This window comes from Phragmites australis, chromosome 14, assembly GCF_958298935.1.
Source record: "Phragmites australis chromosome 14, lpPhrAust1.1, whole genome shotgun sequence".
NCBI classification, from domain to species: domain Eukaryota; kingdom Viridiplantae; phylum Streptophyta; class Magnoliopsida; order Poales; family Poaceae; genus Phragmites; species Phragmites australis.
The window spans coordinates 4337687-4357386 of record NC_084934.1 but is presented as its reverse complement, the minus strand read 5'-3'; the positions used below and the strand labels follow the sequence as shown (position 1 = coordinate 4357386).

The following is a 19700-nucleotide window of genomic DNA, read 5'->3' as shown; positions in this document are numbered from 1 at the left end:
GGGATCAATGAGGACCACTGAACCAGTTGCTAGTGGGTAAATGTGAGGCGCTCCTCTGTGACCCACTCGATCTCTCCTCCCCTTCTAATCCCCTCTGCCCAATCGGTATGGCGTCCGCCACACGAAAACGGACGCCACACGACGACATATCGATGCCACGACGACGCCATGCCTATATGGAGGACGCCATAGACGCCGGCGCCGTGGCACCGATATGTCGTTATGGCGACGATATGACAACGCCATGCTAACCATGTATATATCCCTGACTCTAAGGATAATACATTTGGATGAATTAGCAAGAAATATACCATAAGATTAAATTAAATTATGCAAAAGACAATTAAAACTATAACTTAACATGTGAGCACCTACCTAACTTAACACTTAAACTATCCTATTATAACCATAAGAACATAACCATGCACAATATATGAATATCATTATCTCAACATAGAACATAACCGAGCAATCTGATTCTCTCAACATAGAACTCCCTCTCTAATAAGTATTTAGAAAGATGTATATACATCTTAAAAAACAATATATATATATATATATATTATAAAATAGTATATACATATCAGTTATAACGGGATAAACTATGGATTGAGCTGAAGACTAGTTTATATATATAAAAATCGGGATTAGAGCATCAGTGGACCCACCCACGCAGACAGTCCCTCTCCCTCAGTCCTCACTACCCTCTGATCAGTAGAATTCTTTTGCGAGTCCTGTGACCATAATGTTGTTGCGCATAGAGTAAAGCAAAAAAAGAGACAAAATTGCACTCGGCCCAAATTGCCCAGCCCAGCCCAGTCGGTGTCGTCAGATTGGACCACGCTAAGTCCAGCCCAGCCCGTTGACCGAACAAGGACCAGCCAACACAATCAATCCCAAGCAACCAGGACAAAATTCAGATAGGAAAATGACTGATTTGGCAGGAATCTTCTAAAGGTATGCATTTGTAACAACATTTTACAGTTGAAGCTGCTGATAAAACACAACACAAACCATTGATGGCATCCGGATACCAACACACGCAACAATGGGTCTCTCTAGTCTCTACTGACAAGGACTAATGGCTGACTCGGACAATTATGTTTTCTTTTTCTTTTTTCTTTTTCTTCACAGAATTTACAGTGGAGAACTCTGGGCTCATTGGATGACACAGGTGCAGACATTGCCGTCTTCGTCGTCCGAGTCTCCAGATTCGCTGCATGGAAGAAAAGATTGTCTAAGCATCAAGATTCAAGACCATATAATTTTAGTCAGAGGTTGAGCATGAGCAGTCAAGATACACTACACTAGAGTGGAAAAATCTTGAAACAAACACACCTCTGAAAAGGATCGAAGTTAACACAAGAATGGAAAAATATTTCTGTACGGTAATGACAACGAAAATGTCTAAAGAATATGATATGGTACTGTAAGCATCATAGCAGAAAAACGAAAATGATGTTAGTAATGCTGTGCCTATGCACCATTACTAGGTTTAAATGAGTGATGGGATTGCTACTATAAAGCAGCTGGAAGCAACTCGTAGCAAAATGACCTGCTGAAATGAAGGCTCAAGTACCTGATTGCGATTTCATTTCTTTTTAAAAATACATGCTGACTTGGATTGAAACTTTGATTGGTCTGCAGCACGTATTTTATTTGCTTTTGAAAAGGATTATTACAAGCTCATATTCAATCAGCCACATGGCACGCTGCAGATTTATTGAAGAGATCATCAACAAAACCTTTTCTAGACATGGAAACAACAAGAATAAACAAAAAGGATTGTGGCTTAACATAAAAACATGCTGCTGTCAAATACAGTTTGACATGCAATTTCCGAAAATAACTAGCTGGGTGGACGCACCAAATACTATTGATTACTTCAGAAACACACACAGGACATTTCACTGCTGAATGGACTTGACCCATATTTACAAAGATCATGCCACACAACACCTTATAATCTAACTATGAATAGTGCACAAACATATCTAGCTGAAAGAAGCTTTATGTTTACATTCTACATACCCAGCAGGCTAGCACATACACAAGCTCAGAGTTACTAGCAAACTTTCTTAAGCAAAGTAAGCAAGCAAGGTGACAAGGCTTCAAGTTACTCAAGTGGTCTGACAGTCTAACCTAATCTAGATAGCGACAAAACTAGATTAATTGTTTGATTACACTTCCTTGTGCATTGAGGAAAAACTGTCAGGACACACTGAAAAAAAAGCAGATCCCTGTTAGGATGCTTGGAAAGCGATCCAATTGGAGAGTGGATGGTTTGTTCTATAGCTTCACCCAGACACAAGGAATTGGGTTTCATTACTACCAACTCATCCTGACTAATCAGTAAATTACCAACTCAATCTGACTAATCAGCAAATTATCTTTGCATATTTAGAGCACGATCTCAATCAGATAGTGAACAGATGGACAGCAAGCTCATCGCAGCCACATCAATATTTACACGCTGCAACCAAGGTCAAAATATAGTAGAATGTATAAATTATAATACTCGATGACCTGTCCCATTCTTATCTTATGCACCACCACCTTGGAACAAGAAAAAATGTCCACCATTACCAAGGGACATGAGGCACATGACGACCGTTGACTTTTCCATTATAGTGTTTTCATAATGTCAAGTTGTCAACACAACTGCAAGTGATCATGACATATAAGCAAATGCGTCTTGCGAAGACCTAAAACCAGAACATTCCTCTAGAGATCAGAGACATGCCACATGTCCACTAGAAGAATTGACCTCTACCTAAAATGATGAACACGCACATCACATGGCAAACATTCTCCAATTTGACTACACACCACACCAATTCACCAACAATTTTAACTAGATAGTACTAGTAAGGAAACATGGCAAGAACACAACATGTACCTCGGCTCGAATTCTTTGACATGTGTGAGATCCTTCCCCAGCAAATCCATCCACTTCACATTGCCTTTCACCACATTCTTGTTGTCCACACAGTTAGCCTTCTTCAGGCTACTCTTCGGAGCCACCGCCACCTCCTTACAACAACCCTCCTCATCATCGCCGGCCGTCGCCGCCGCAGCCGCCTCAATCTTCTGGACCAGAGGCGGCTTGTCCTCGGTGACAGCGGCCGGGCTTGGAGACTCGGACACCGGATCGCTGCCTGCATCATCTTTGGATTTGGGGAGGCAGGGGAGGTAGCACAAGGGGGGAGCGCAGTTGCTCTCACAGTGGGAAGAACTCCTCATCAAAATGGCGGATTGGGGAACTGAGCTCCGGGAAAACACACCACATCAACCAAAACCTCCCAGATGAACGGATTAACGGAGGCCACCGCCACCAAGGATCACCCCAGAAACAGCAACCTCGACCTTGGAACAATCATTCACCACCTCAATCAGAGCCTGAATCAAGAACTGCCCACACCAGCCAAGAACCAACCAAGAAACAGACCAAGAAAGGAGCAAATATCTGCGCAGCAAGGCGGTAACAGCAGATCGAATCTTGCACCAAAAGATCTCCTTTTTCCAGGGACCAGGAGGAGTTGGAAGGGGGATGAGAGAGAAAGAAAGGGAAGTGGGTCTCAACAACGAGGCACAACGGAAGCGGGGAGAGAGAGAGAGAGGAGAGGAGAGGAATCCAGCCGATAAAGATCGAACTTTTGCTGCCCTGCTTTGCCTTGCCTCGCAGGCTCGCCGCCTGCCCCACAAGAAACCCAGCCAAAACAAAATCGCACAAATCTCACGGAAGAAACGCTTCTGCAGGCGGAAGAGATCAAGTGGAAGCAAAGGATAAAAACTAGTGGTGGTCTTAGAAGTTAGAAGTGGAAATGCATAATTGTGGCGGTCTAGGAGTGGTAGCAACTCCATTTGTTCCAGTGGAAGAAGACAAGTGCCGAGAGAAAAGAACGTGGATTTTGTTGTGTTTCGGTCAAGTGCCTTTCGTTTTTTTGGGCGTCGGGGCTGTTTGGTTTACGACTCTATAGCGTCAAGCTAAATTTTGGTTGTGACTAAAATTAGGGTATAACTAAATATTTGGTAAAGTAAAATATATTTGGATTGAAGCTGTGCTAAAATATGGCGTTGTTTGTATGATACGTGGGCTCTAAATAACAACTAAATTTTGAACACTAAACATGGGATCTTGATGGGTAGATTTAATTATACGGAGTATTTTAGTTTAAACAGATTAAGAAACGGAACCACATCTAAGAGATATGACCGTTGGATGGTTTTCATCTAACAATTAATGCAAAGCACCCCGCCTCTCTTGTGCTGCCACGTCAGCATGAAGCATGGCATGGCCCTCAGTCTGGCTCCGGCGAAGGAATGTGTTGGGCAGATCAAAATTTTCTTAGCCTAATTAAATTTTATCCAAAAAGTAAATGAGAGTTAAAATTTTTAATATAACCAAATTTTGATTTGATCATTTAGCTAGTCTTTAGTTGGAGACGAGGTAGGATAGAATTATTTCATTCGTATATTTGAAGAGGTGATGATTTTATTTATATATAAATGTTTGTTTTGTGGGTGGAATGAAATAAAACTATTTTAGTATTCAGGTCTACCGTCAGTGTCACGTTTAAAATATGATGATTACGTTCTACCATTTTTTTAACGATTACATCCCGAATTTTAGAAAATATTTCCTGATTCTGAAACATTCCATATCACTGCTCCATACCTAAACAGCTAAAAATAAAATAAATCAACACGATACAAACGCTACCTTACTGTCACCTACCCAAGCTCCTCAGTTTTCCACTGCTGTAATTCCTAAAAACCAAAGACACCCCCCCCCCCCCGCGCCTGTGCTTTCGGTAATTCCGTGGCAGTCAGGATTCCCTGCGACCATTTTCTCTGTATGTGAGTTTGTGGTGGCCTTTGATCGCTATATTTTGGTTCCACAACTTGCTACATATACAACTTGCAAGAATTATCGAGCACTGTCGTGTTTTAGCACTGTCTCTGCGAAACAAATCGTATTTTAGATGCATCCGTAAATTTCAGCTAGAGTTTTTAGCACTGTCTTTGTGAAAACAAGTTGTATTTTAGATGTATCTGCAAAACTCGTCAAGCAGTTTCTTATCCGCACTTAACAGTGTCTTTGAAAAACAAGATGTATTTTGTTGCAAAACTCGTCAAAGCGTTTTGTTTTTTTTAGCCGACAATTTGTATTTTAGGAGTATTCAGAAAACTGGCTTGAGTGTTTTTTATAATCTGCATTCATTACTATCTCTGTGAAACAAGTCGTATTTTAGATACATCCGCAAAACTCACTAAGCGGTTTCTTATCCGAACTTAATAGTGTGTTTGCAAAACAAGGAGTATTTTAGATGCAAAACTCATCAAAGCGTTTGGTTTTTTAGCCGCATTTGATACTTTGCAAAACAATTTATATTTTAGGAGTATCGGGAAAACTCGTGGGAGTGCTTTTTATCATCTGCATTCATTACTATCAATGTGAAACAAGTTGTATTTTAAATGAATCTGCAAAACTCATGGAGCGGTTTCTTATTCGCACTTAATAGTGTCTTTACGAAACGAGTATATTTTAGATGCAAAACCTGATAATGCGTTTGTTTTTTCGCCGCACTTACACTATTATAGAACATGTTATTACTGTCAGTGAAAATCTCTACCGGTTTATGGACCAACGGTGATAGTAGTATCATTGTCAATTCAAAACTAGAATCGATATTGATACGTAAATTATCATTGTTGGTTCTCGTTTTGAACCAGCAATGATAATTCATCTATATATACAAAATACTCAACCATAAATTTTTCAGTATAGAGATCTATCTCAAATACTTAAAACTGATATCTTATACTAAAATATTCGTGTTAGAGTATTTTACATCTAAATTTAAATTCACAACAGAATCTCAATCAGTATTAGGATCAGTATGCCCTATAGTAGGCTATCCTCGAGTGACAATAGTACATCTAAATGAATGACAAAAATATAATCGTATTGAAGCAAAATGTATTTTATGTCACTCATTTAGATCTGCCTATTGTTACAATCTTGAACACTGAACTTACCATTTGCTTAGTTGGGAAGATGGAGACGTGGAGATAGGGCGACGAGCTCAGGACACGAGGCGACAGGGTTGGGAAATAGGTAGATGGCTCGAGCTTGGGGAAATAGGGCGACGGGCTCGGGAGATGGCGAGGTAGCGACGGGCTCAGTAGATGATGAGGTCGGAGATGAGCTTGGTAGATGACGAGGGCAGCCGCGAGGTCGGCACTGGGCTCGATAGACAACAAGGCCGACGATGGGCTCGGGAGATGGCTCGAGATCGGGGAGGCGAGGGTGGCCACGAGGTCAACGACGGGCTCGGAGGTGTGGAAGACAGGTCCGAGAGGTAGAGACGGTCAAAGTGCCGACGGTGCCTATCGCACCACTTCAACCGCTACTACCCCTTGGGATTGATTTCTGGAGATTGGGAGCGAAGTGAGACAAGAAGCGGACTGAGGGAGACGAGGTCGAGATTTATAGAAGGATTATCACTATCATTTTAAAATACAGACTGGCAGAGATAATGATTATCACCATCGATTCGTATTTACTCAATTATTACTCTGTAGATGAGCTTATGAACCGATAATGATACGAGCCGGTTTAGAATATGAGCTGATAGAGATAAGTATTATCATTGTCAGTTCGTATTGACTCAATTATTACTTTGTCGGTGAACTTATAAATCGATAGTGATAAAAATTATCATTGTCAGTTCATAGCTAGATTCAGTAGTGATATCAACTATCACTACCGATTCTTAATGGTTCACGGTTATATCTACTGATTTAGCTTATAAACTGGCAGTAATACTTATCATTGCCAGTTATTTTTGAATCGTCAGTAAAGAGGGGGGCAAGAATGACCCTTTCTATAATAACGCCGATACTTTATTTACAAAATAATTTGTATTTTAGGAGTATCTGGAAAACTCGCAGGAGTATCTTTTATAATCTGCATTCATTACTATCTTTACGAAACAAGTCGTATTCTAATCCCTACGGAAACTCACTGCAGCATTTTTTAAATTTGCGTTTATTATTGTCTCTGCATAATAAGGTATGTTTTTGTTGCAACCGCAAAACTTGTCATCGTGTTTTATTTTGTATGTGCATTTGATTTTTTTTAAAAGACATGTTTTAGATGCAGCCGCCATACTTGCCTAAGCATTTTCTTCTATATCCGCGTTTGATATTGTCTTCAGAACACAAGACATATTTTAGATACAACCACAAAACATATCAGTGTTTTATTTTCTATCCGCATTTGATATTGTCTTTGAAAAGCAAGAAATATTTTAGATGAAGACGCTACACTTGTCAGAGCGTTTTTCTTATGCATCCAGATTTGATACTATCTTTACAAAAACAAGGCATAGCTTAGATGCAAGCACAATACTTGCACAGTGTTTAGCTCTAGACACTACCAAATTGTGGTATTGTTTGTAAGACAATGGAGGAGGGAGGAGAGTAAAACACCATTATGCCTTCTGTTTCATGCAAAATTTCCGTGGAAAGTTCTAAAAAAATCACACGGATAGAGAACAGAGCATTGCACCACTCTGCAAAAATTCAGATGGATTATAATCTACTCCCTCTGATTCTAAATATTTGTTATCGTAGAGTTAAGCACCTGAATTGTGGTAGGTGAAATGACTGTGCTACCCTCAATCTCTCATGTAAAAGTGTGTAATTAATTTTGTGAAATATTTCTCTCGTTTCTCACATACACTACACCAATATATAGAGGAGTAGTATTGCTTTATGACTATGGAGTTCCCAAGAAAATGACTCAAACATCAATGGAATTGATGAAGGGCAACACTAGAACAAATAGAGCAAAGTTACATTCAAGTCCTAGAACAGTGTACATTTAGAAAATAGTAGAGAAGTTTAAAACAATATACATTTTCGTCTCCTCCTCTCTCCTCTAGTGTCCTACAAACGATACCATAAGTTGGTAGCGTCCTAGAGCTAATATCAACTATAAAATTATCCTGTAATCAAAGCCATATTTTATTAGTGTCCTATAAATTTGCCATTTTTCATATATTGTCTTTACAAAACAAAGCATATTTTAGGGACAGCTCCGAAACCTACCGGAGCATTTTTTTTTTCTTTTTATACCCGCTTGACATTGCCTTTGCAAAATAAGACATGTTTTATATTCAGCCAGAAAAACCCGCTAGAGCATTTTCTTTTGCATCCGCGTTCGATTACATGAAAATAGACCTGTCGAAAGATACTACGGAACAACTAGGCATGACTTAGAACTAATCAAAGAGGATACGAATTCAATTTATTTAGATGAACCATGTGGATTGCCTTGGCAATAACGAATTGCGCCATTGGATGTGAAGGCTATCTGAACGAGCAAATATTCTGTTGGTATTTTGGCCTAGACAGTAACCCACTACTCCAATCTCTACTATATAAAATACAAATTAGTTCTTACATCTCTTCTTCCTCTATTTTCCTCTTATATGATATTTTTTTAAAAAAATTATAACAATTTATCCATTTTATCATCCACTCTCGTTCTTCAATTTCTATATCGTTACCAGCTACAGATATATGATCTACTTTATTAATACAAATAAATAAATAAAATTATGAGAAAAAATAGCATATAATCTTTTTTAATCTCATCTAAAATCAAACTACGATATCGTTCTCGACGTATTCTATTGACGGCTTATGATGCATCCACATTTCTACATTTTAAATTTATATTTGATGTTAACATATCTTATATTTATATTTTATCATAACACATAGACATTGAGCTAGTTGTATAATAAGGTGCATGATACTTGAGCATCACTATCCTATATGCTAACCAGATCGCCCACCAACATTTTATATCGTAAACGTCGGAATAACCTTGCAAAGCCTTCATCACAACTGACTCTCTGAGATTATATATCGTAAATCAGCAACACCGTATTTGCCAAAACATAAACCGATTTACACACCACGTTTTAGTTCTTTGTGCATATTTTAATGGGATAATCTGTTGTACCAAGAGAATACCTGGACATGCCTGATATTCCAAGCTAGGCATGGCGATGGAAAAGTACGGTAGGCAGCAGACTGGATGCAGAAAATCAGATGCTTGGTTCTCGCTCCCATGGTGAACAGAAACAGAGGCCAAAGCTGGGCTGGGCTGGGCGGACTTGTCTCTTTCGCCTTATCGGCAGCGTGTGGCCGAATGTTTTAGTAAATTCTAAGGTTGGTTCTATGAAACATATTTTTTTCTGTAATGATGTATGTCTTTTTATTTTATTTTCTTTTTAATCTAACTGTTAGATTAGAAAATATGTGACTAGATCATAATCTTATGAAGATCTTTATTCTATAGAATTTACTTCTAATATTTCCTCGATCGCAGGCTCAGACCTGTGAACAGCTTCCTCTTCCGCTCTCGTCAGTAGTCAGCCTCGTCACTGTGGCGATAGATTCAGCACCTTGTGTTCAGCCTCGAGATGCGCAACTACAGCTCATTTCGGCCTCCAGTTGGTCATTGGCCTTCTTTTAAACAAGTTGTTATTGACCTTAACGCACCATGAGGTTAGTTCTGAGTTCTACACAATCAGTGATGAACCAAGAAAGTAAAACTAGGGGCTCATCTCCTCTTCTTACTCCTCCAAACCCCTCTTCTTCTTCTTTATCTCTTTCTTCTTCCTCCTCCCTCCCCCAAGCTATGATGTTCCCCTGCGAAATTGCAGTCGAATTCATGTGCAGAAGCAATGCATCTTTCTTTTTCATGGAGTATAGATGCGAGGACTTTGATGACTATGTTTACATAGTGATGAAGTCACACTAATCTGAAATTATGAATGTATGACTATGTTTACATAGCGAGGACTTTGTTTGACCCATGATTTGTTACTGGTTTAGGAAGTGATGACTTGTTGCTTTGCTCATACTTTAAAAAGAAAGAGAACAGACCGACCCTTTTTTCCCTTGTCCTGGACGAGGTAAGTATGACTAAATGCGGGGCTGACTTGCAATCCTTAAACTAAACCGCACATACTTTTGCCTTCTAATAAAGAATCAGAAAGTGAGAAAGCACTGAAGAAAAGAAGAACACCATGCATCCTACTCCTACCAAAGTTGATTGCACGCTATACCTTTGTTCTAGCCAGGGAGTATCTGGGCCATTCTGACGTGTTTACTTTGAAGTTCTCGCTGGAGAAGCTCGAGGTTAATTTCGTTTTTTTAGAATATGAACTGTTCGTGTCTAGTCAAGATATAAGTGAACTTTTGTCCAATTAGAATTACTTTACTTGAAGAATTAGTGAATTAACACCACCAAACCAGTTTTTTCCCAAGAGATACTCATTAGGATGCAACAGGGAGCAACAACATAGTATTATTTTGCTTCTTATCTATACTAATATAAAAATCACGTGTTCATTCTTTTCTAGACCCACTCCCCTTTTTTTTCCGTGTGGGATGAGATTTATATTAAAATTGGAAGCACAATACATCCTCAACTTACAACTAAGTCCCTAGAAGAAAAAGAAATAATAAGAGAGTACACCCAAGGCAACCTTCTCCAAGGAGCATCCAAGTCCACTGCCACAACAATCTGCCTCACGGACGCAACGAAGAAGCCGCCGACGCAGAAGCTCCACTCTCCAGCCAACCTTAGCAACGAGCCCCAAACCTTGGAAGATGCCGTAAGAGCCAATGCCCCGGAATGACTGTCAGGACACATCTGACACGCTGAACGAATATCGACGACTGCATCGTCGCCGAAATTGGTCGAGGAAAACAAATCGGCCGCCGTCGAAGTGAGATCCAACTACCCAAAAACAAGTCGGCCTTCGCTGGAGCTCCCCCCGGTGAGCCAAAGACAACAAACACCAAGAGGGACCTAGAGCATCTCCCCCTCCCCCCAAACGCAAGCAGTCTACATACAAACCACACTTTCCTCCCACAGCGACGCTCTTTGAACTCGCCACCAACACTGAGGATGAACACGAAGAGCAGAGTGAGGGAGAGCAAAAGACTTACTCTAACCTCATCAGTAGCCCCATCAGCAGCACCAGCGGTGCCTGTAGCACTAGAGGGGCACGAGGACGTGACGGGCAAGAAGTTGACCATCTGCACCCCGCCGTGCCTGAGGCTGCAAGACCCGAGCAAGAACGGTGTCGTATACAAGCTCCACCCATGCATGGCGCACCCCTGCAAGAATACGCTGGACAGGGTCTATGAACGATCAATAAGGCACCACTAGAAACTATCAACTATACCTAAACGAACTTTTCCTACCCTACGGGCTACGCCTGGCGTAGATCCGCTAAAACCCCTATAGTCTGATGCCAGAGAGGTAGCCAGAGACAGGTGTTCGGCGAGATTACACCAGAAAGCAGAGACACCTTTGGAGTCGCATGTGCCCGTTTAGTGTACACACTACACACAGCAACCAACACTTGTACACTACACACAGCAACCAACACCCTTTGATCGATTACATATAACAGATCGTATTCATTTGATGTCATGCTGTTGCATCCAACGGCTGATCCTTCTCGGATCCTTCGCCCGCCTCTTCATCCCGCTCCCTCTCCCGATGACTCCCTATCGACAGCGCGGATTCCGTCTCTCAATCCCGCTGATCCTGCCCCTCTCCCCCTGATCGCGCTTCCTCTCCTGGACAAGAATTCCAGTGTTATCAAGTTTCAATTTTTTTTTCAACAAGAATCATGCCGATTTCTTTCTGCAGGAGTTTTCACGTTACTCAAATACTCAAATAGGATCAGCGCAGTCCATGCTCATCGGGTTACAGTGGTCCACATAATCACATGTGGAGTTAGCTTGTCATGCATCTTACCTAGATGCATCCATTGTTGTGTAGATGATCTCACATAATGACATCAGTACTTGTTGGCAAGGGCATCTCCTGCTGACGGTGATAATTTATTTTTTGGAAAATAGGTTTAACTTTTATCATTACATCAAGCTAATACAATCACATAAAAATTTACCTCTGATTTCTACATAACTAAGATGCACACAATCATAATCTAACAAACATCAACTCGGTACATAAAACACCCATAAAGCAAAAGTCTAACAAGATGTAATTACATCTCCTTAGCTCAGGTTATTCTGCTTAGGCTTGTATGCAGAGTCTAGACTGCTAACAAAACTAGGTAAAAAGCTCCCTAGTTGCCCGCTTCAGTTGAGTACATGTTGTGGTAACTTTCTCACGATGCTTCTACCGGTGTAGTACAACTATGTACGGAGCCGATATGTACAAGTAAAAATAACATGTAAAGGAGAGAAAAATATTTCTTGTTAAAGATAATGTCATTCATACATAGTTATAGAGACCAATAAATTATGGCATCCGCTGTCAGTACGTAGCTTTTCAAGTTTTTACTAAGATCTCGAAATCAATTCTCAAACATGTTTTGAACATTTCGTGGTTGGTAAAGGTTTGATGCTACCTGGACTATTAGCCATGTAGAACGTGCGAAGTGGCAATAAAAAAAGAGGTGATTAATTGTCTTAGGTTTGTGATAAAAGCAACAATTCTTATCATCATGTCATTGTCTTTTACTTAGGTTACTTTTTGTTATATAATACCTTTCGACCATTGTCTTTTACTTAGTTATCCTTTGTTAATAGAACACCTTTCCGCATATACCAAAGAAAAATATTAATCTTTAATGGTATTTTTAGTTTTCACAATTGACTATTCTAGATTATTTCATCTCCTTACACCAAAACTCTGTATAGGGAACTAATCGTAAACCTTCTAGATTGGTTTACAATACACTCTACAGGGAACTAATCGTAAACCTTCTAGATTGGTTTACAATACACTCCACACAACCAATTTCGAGCCAATCAGGTCCCGTCGGAAAGAGATTCATGGGGAATGACTCTGTTGCCTTAGCTACCAAGACTTTATTTCGCTTTCATTAGACCATCCTAGAAATGCGAGTTACCTGATTTTTCTTCAACTTGTAAAATTATTTTTGTCCCTATGTGTTTGTTTTGAAGTAGATCTTGCCAAGTCCCCTTTTCCGTAAGTAACTTGTATAGTCACTTGAATAAGAGAGAGGTGTTTTAGATATCCAGTTTATTTATTCATAATCTACCTAGGTCTTTGGGTTTACATAGGATTTTTAATTTTGTCTGGTGGTACTTTTTTTTTAGTTGTTGCTTTGCCAATAAAACTGTGATAGAAAATAATCTATCTTGTTTAGAACTCTGCGTGAGATTTAGAAGAAGTATGTCATATAAGTAGGTAGGCTACTAAGAACTAAGTTTAGAAATACCATGATAAGAACCGTGAAAAAAAATTGTTAGAATGCTAAAGGAATAAAAAATTCCTCAAAAAAAGATTCTCGTGAAGAGACCCTCTTAAGGATTATCTAAGTACTATGCTCAATGGAGTAAGGCCCCGTTTGGTAGAGCTCTGGGAGCTGATTCCGCTCCAGAATCGCTCGGAATCGCTCCCAGCGCTGCCAAACGGGTTGGTCGGGGAGTGATTTCGCGTGGGAATCACTTCCCATTTTGTATAGCGAGGTGGGAGCTAAAAAAACTAGATTTCACCTGATTTCCGACTGATTCTCCTCAATTTCAACACAATATCCTCTCAGAAATCACTTCTACCACTAGCATACCAAACGATTTTACAAACAGAATCACTTCCACCACAGAATCACTCATACCCTACTTGCACCACAGAAAATCACTCTCACCACAGAATCAGAGCTCTACCAAACGACCCCTAAGTACTATGCTTGACAGAGTAAAGGCGTAGGCAATTAAAGAGAGACAAATAAAGTATTGTCTCAAAGCTCTATCTTGAGCGGTCTTAGGCATGCTCTTAACACACACAATGAATGATATCCTGAACCTAACCCTTCTTCAGAAAGGACTACAAGTTTCCTCCCACCTAGACCTAGTACATAATTTCATATTGCGCCCACATTTCCATTCAAAAAGTAATAAATACATGTAAGACGATATTTTACGATGCCTGTAATTCAGGAGCTAATACACAGAACATTAGTTCAGAAGTAATCTTCGAAAAATAAGAAAAAAATTCAAGGAAAACAAAAAACATTTCCTTTATTTAGAGGAAGAAAAACATTTCCTAAAGATAAAAATAGTAGACTTATGGGCCGAACAAAGTCCATTGGGCCCAGACCCAGACTAACCTGGCCTTGGGTCAACTCCACCGGGCCGAACTTGCTCTGGTCTGCTTCGTTCGAGCGCCGTCCATCCGAGCACGGCGGCTGCGCGAGCACCGGCAATCCAAAGCGAGCAACGCCTGATTTTTTTTTATATATTTCTTAAATCGAAAATTTCAAAAATAGGTGTTTTTTTTAAAAAAATGGAACATCTAGACTACTAACGGCTGTTACATTTTTTAAGAGCTAGATTATAGCATCTTCTATACTATACATTTTTTAGATTTCTTTATAATTATTTTGATAGTGTTTGGAATTTTAAAGTAATAGTACGTATAATTTTTTTAATTTCGATAGTGTAGCCTTTCCGACGAACGGTAATAGTCTAGATATAAAAATTTTAAAATAAACATCTATTTTTATAATTTTTGATTTAAGAAATATAAAAATAAAAAGATTCTCAACCATGCCTCCTCAGCTTCGCGCATCTCGGAGTGAAATGAATGGCCATCTCCGCCTCATCCCCCTCCCTTCCTCATCCGCTCCCCCTTCCCTCCTCTCCTTCCCACTCCGCTGCCTTCTTCGCCTCTGACCCATGCCATCCCCCTCCATGAGGTCGCAGCCGCCGACGGTGACCCCCGCGTGGTGCATGCGGTGGCGGTCAAGTCCGGTGCTTTAGGCGGTGCCCGGGTTGCGAACGCTGTCATGTGCTCATACCTCTGTGCGGGCCGCTTGGCCGACGTGCAGGGGGTGTTCGATTGGACCCCCGCGTGTAGCACCCTACTTTCCACTAAACATATATCAGCCAAAAATTTAGATTTTGGGCAGCATCTTCTCTGTAATTGCGATACAATTGGCATCACAATTACATGCAAAAAGATATAAGATATAAACAGTATATGAAAATTTCTCATGACACAACCACATTATACAGTTCTTTATAGCAGGTACAAAAATTGATTCTCCTTCAAGCAAAACTTATTATGACGCAAACGACATACTAGCAGAAACAAAGTTTCAGAATGCGAGTTCGGTTATTAACGTTGTGGCGAAGAAGTGCGTGCAGCTACTAAGTCGTATACCTATGATGCACGTCAACAACCTAAGTGTACCTGTAAGAGAGTAACCAGGGGTGAGATAAGCTCAGCAAATAACGACTATGAATATAGACATATCTCACTTATTTAAAGAGTATTTTAGAAATAACTGTTTTTCTTACGATGAAAATCCAGAACTTATGAGTTTAAAGAGAGTATCTTTCCACATGATAAAGTATTTGTCAAGAGAACAAAAATGATAATCCCCAACGTGGTCTCCCACATATCATGGCATTTAATCTCCAGGATTCCGTATTCTTCAAATATTATATCAATGGATGAATGCTATGATATAACTCCATTTGAGAGTTTTGCGCTGGATGATGTCAACCTCTCATGCAACTCTATGTACCGGTACAAGTCACACATGATGGCAGTGATCGGCCTTTATCACCATATGAAGTGCATAAATGCAAATGTATACATGTGAATTGACATCAATTCTTAAAATTTTCTTTTGATGACTTATAATAAATAACATCACCACTGATTCATGGCACCAATGACATAGTCAAAATCAATAGAAATGACATGGATTTAATTCATCAAAATGTAATATCATACATGATTTGAATAATTAGAAAATGGCAAATACTTCAATTCATTTGTAAAGGGAGTAAGATATGAATATAAGCATAGCATTGAAATACACCCCCATGTTACTTGTCTTTTACCGAAGGCGGTGAAAGAACCTCGCTTAGGCACGTTCGGAAGCACTACCACCTACACATGAATATTTTAGTACTAAAGCACATTGGAAACACATATAATATGAAAGCGTTCTCCCTACGCCCGAAAACGTCGCATATGCGTTGTTACTTCAAAACATGCCAAAACAGAAATACTTATAAACCACGAACTGATGTGATGCCTCCACCTCAAGGTCGAATTAGACTTCTCTTACTAATTAGACCTTACTTAATTAAAAAAAAGACATTTCACTTCAGACGTCGCATGTTCATCCCAACAACGACTATTGCAAACGAATTGGATTATCGATCACATGTTCGATAAGAATTGATTGATTCAATTCATTCACAAATGCCTAGGGATTACTTAGGAATCACCTTCGAAGGATTGACCAGGAATTCAGTAAAATTAGGGAAATTTTCAACTTTTCTCCTTTTCTTCCCTCCTTCTCCTTCTCCTCCTCCTCCTTTCTTTCTTTCCTTTCTTTTCTTTCCTCTCTTTTCTTTTCTTTCCTCTCCTTTCCTTTCTTCTCTATTTCTTTCTTCTGCTCCTAAGCTCCTTGCCCCTTCGGTCTCTCCCCCGGTCTCTCGGTTAGCACAAAGAGAGAGAGAGAGAGAGAGAGAGAGAGAGAGAGAGAGCAGGCAGGGGAGGAGGCATGGTGGATAAGGGTGGCACGGAGGTCAGTGATGGCCGGCAGCGAGCCGGGGGGGGGGGACAGTGGCGAGCAGTAGGGAAGTGAGGATGCACGGCGATGGGCTGGTGAGGCGGCGCGCACATAGCCGAGGACGACGGTGTGTATGGAGGGCTACGACGATAGCTGAGGGGCAGCACGGCGGCGCGGCAGCACGACAGGAAGCACGACGCTGCACGTTGCTGAGGGCGGCAACATGACGTGACTGGAGGCACGACACGGCTGCACAGGAGCATCGACGACAAGGTGGGGAGGGGCGGCGCGACGACAAGGAGGTGGCACAACAGTGGCGGCGACCGATGATGACGGGATGGCAAGGTACGGTTGCCCTGCCTCAGGGCCAGCCTACGGGTAGGCCAACCTAACATTTGTGAGTAAATTTCACAAAACTATAGCTATTTCGACGTAATACCCACAGAACTATAAGTTTTAAGTCCTATCATGACAGAATTATAATTATTTTGCAATCCTTAGCATAGAACTACAACTTTGTCGCATATTATTGACTCATGGGCCCAACAATCATGCTCATATGGACCATGGCCTTGTACTTTGGCACACCATGTTTCTTTGTCACACCATGTTTTTCGGGATTAGGGAATGAAATTATTATGTAGAATTTTTTCGACGATACATGCAGGATTTAAGGCTAAGGGCAACTATTTAGGGTTTTATGGGAAATGGGATTTTTTTTTTCTCTCCAAATCTCCAAACAGTGCATGCGAGTGTGACTAGTTGTGTCAGTAACATTTGGTGGGGGAAGTTGTAGTTTTGTGAGAAGGATAGCCACATAATTTTAGTTCTATGAAATAGGGCAAAAGGTTGCGTTTCGATGAGTATTATGTCAAAATAATTTGATTTTTTTATGAGATTCGCTCTTTCTTCATCGAATTAGACCACCTACACTTGGAAGGCACCTTGCTAGTGCAAATCTTCATGTTGGGAGAAAGGCCCTAGCCCATGTAAAAGTTTGGACTTCTTATAATATTTATACCCCACCAAAGGCTATAGTCCAATGGGTTATTGTTCACGAAATTTTTTTCAACAGTTAGCTTCGTTCATGAGGATCCAATTTCAAAGAGTGAGGAGGTCATCGGACCTGGCGGGCTACGCACTGCGTGTGCGAGGGCCTTCAGACCAGACCTTCAAACTAGGCGGAGCATGCGCAGACCTTCACACCTCGTGCTTGAGCGCGTACGAGGGCCTTCGGACCAGATGGACTTCGCACCGTGTACGCGGGCCTTTGGACCAAGCAGGCTTCACACCGCACGCTTGAGCGCGCACTCGAGGGCCTTAGGTTCAGGTGGGCTTTGCACCGCGTACGCGGGCCTTCGGACCCGGTAGACAACAAGGCTTCGTAACCCACCTTTGCGGATCGAAAGGCTTTAAGCTAGGCCTTCAGACCAGGTGGAGCGCACGTAGACCTTCGGACCTCGCTCTAGAGCACGCTCATGGACCTTCGAACCAAGCCTTCAGACCAGGTGGGCTTCGCATCGGGCGCTTGAGCCACGAGAAAGGTAAAGGAGATCCGCTGGCGAAGGGAGGCTTTCTGCTGGCGAGACCCATCCGGCCTTCGTTGGTGTGACCCATTCGGCCTTCAATGCATAAAGGCCCAGATGGCCTTAGGAAGGAGGCCCATCCGACCTTTGAAGAGTGGCCTTCGGTGAGCGAAGGCCTGGTTGGACCTCGGCTGGCGAGGGGGTGCGGCCCACCTTCGGCAGCTGGCGAAGGGCATGGCCCATGAGGTAAGCCCGCATACCTATCCCACCAGCTATTTTATGCTAAATCTGCACACACAAAAAAGAAGCTACGCGTCAGCTGAGATTCAAACCCTGGTCATTACCCTGGTCACCCTGTTCTTTTTGTGTCTTGCTAGGCACATTTTTCCATTTTGACTTTAGTTTCAAAAGCATGCTTATGTGCATGTGTTGGTGGCGCAGCGCCCCATCCGATTCCTAGTTTAGATGTCTCGTTGGACCTTGCAGGCATGCATTAGAGGCCTAAATATGCGCATCACCTTTGTTTATGTTGGTGGGAATTCTTTGGTTAGGGGATGTTCTTTTCATAACATGCACTAGGGAGCATTTTTCCCACTCTTGCGTGGTGGAAGCAGCAGGTAGCACATAGCATTTTATCGTATTCTCTATGCTACAAAATATTTATGTTATGAATACTTGTTGATTCTTATTTAATCATCTTTATTTGTTATATATTTGCAGTTATGCATCATTGTGATACACCGAGGTACTCATGCGTGCCAGAGTTTAGTTCTCGCACACGTGCATCACATTAACACGCCAAAATAGTCATTCTTCATGTGCACCCAATGCATTCACCTATATATGTATCACATCACAAGTCAAAATATTCATATATGTGTGTGTTGTATCTGCATGCCAAAGTATTTATTTTTCATATGTTGGCCAAAGCATCCACTCATGCGTGCATCACATGCATGCACCGAAGCATTTGCTCTTCACGCGTCTGCATTACAACTGCATCAAACTATTTACCCTTCGCTTGTATGTTGAAGTGTTTATTTTTCACGCGCATCGAAGCACGTATTCTTCGCATGAACGCCGAAGTATTTACCTTATGTGTGTTTGTATAGCATAAATGAGTTGAAGTACTTGCTTTTACCCTTTGCAAGTACATGCAGGTTTTTATATTCAGCTTGAGGGTGTATTTGTTCCTACCATCATGTAGCTTTTTCCCCTTCACATAAGATAGCTCACTATTACATATTAAAGTATTTACTCTTTGCATACTTTCAATACATATGTGATGTCCTACTTATTCTTGCTCATTACTAAATTGGCTATTTTGTTGTGTGCTTGCATTTGTGTCGAAGCATTTACCCTTCTGAATACGTATACGAAGCTTTCCGCAAAGTATTTATTACTTATATGCAAGTCTTTATCCCTCATGAATCTATTCCTTACTCCTAGGCAGTTTATAAGTCTTCGTTTAAGGGATTCTAATTCACCACACGTATTGACTAACCCTTCGCTTGAGGGACTTCATTCCTCACTTGCAGGTTTTGGC

At 41.0% G+C, this 19700-nt stretch overlaps 1 protein-coding gene across 1 annotated transcript; it reads right to left on the bottom strand.

Annotated features, from left to right (window-relative positions):
• Positions 1 to 915: 915 nt before the first annotated feature.
• LOC133891490 (uncharacterized) lies at positions 916 to 3921 on the bottom strand. Its single transcript, XM_062332210.1, has 2 exons — positions 2900 to 3921; positions 916 to 1216 (listed from the first exon to the last, which is right to left on the bottom strand). The coding sequence occupies exons 1-2, from the start codon at positions 3241 to 3243 to the stop codon at positions 1159 to 1161; spliced, it is 402 nt and encodes a 133-aa protein (XP_062188194.1). The 5' UTR covers positions 3244 to 3921; the 3' UTR covers positions 916 to 1158.
• Positions 3922 to 19700: the final 15779 nt, after the last annotated feature.

Bases quoted from the DNA above. Each gene is read 5' to 3' on its own strand.
- LOC133891490 (XM_062332210.1), bottom strand. From the start codon at position 3,243: ATGAGGAGTTCTTCCCACTGTGAGAGCAACTGCGCTCCCCCCTTGTGC. The intron at 1,217-2,899 runs GTACATGTTGTG...TCTTCCATGCAG, and splicing joins GTCAAAGAATTCGAGCCGAG to CGAATCTGGAGACTCGGACG.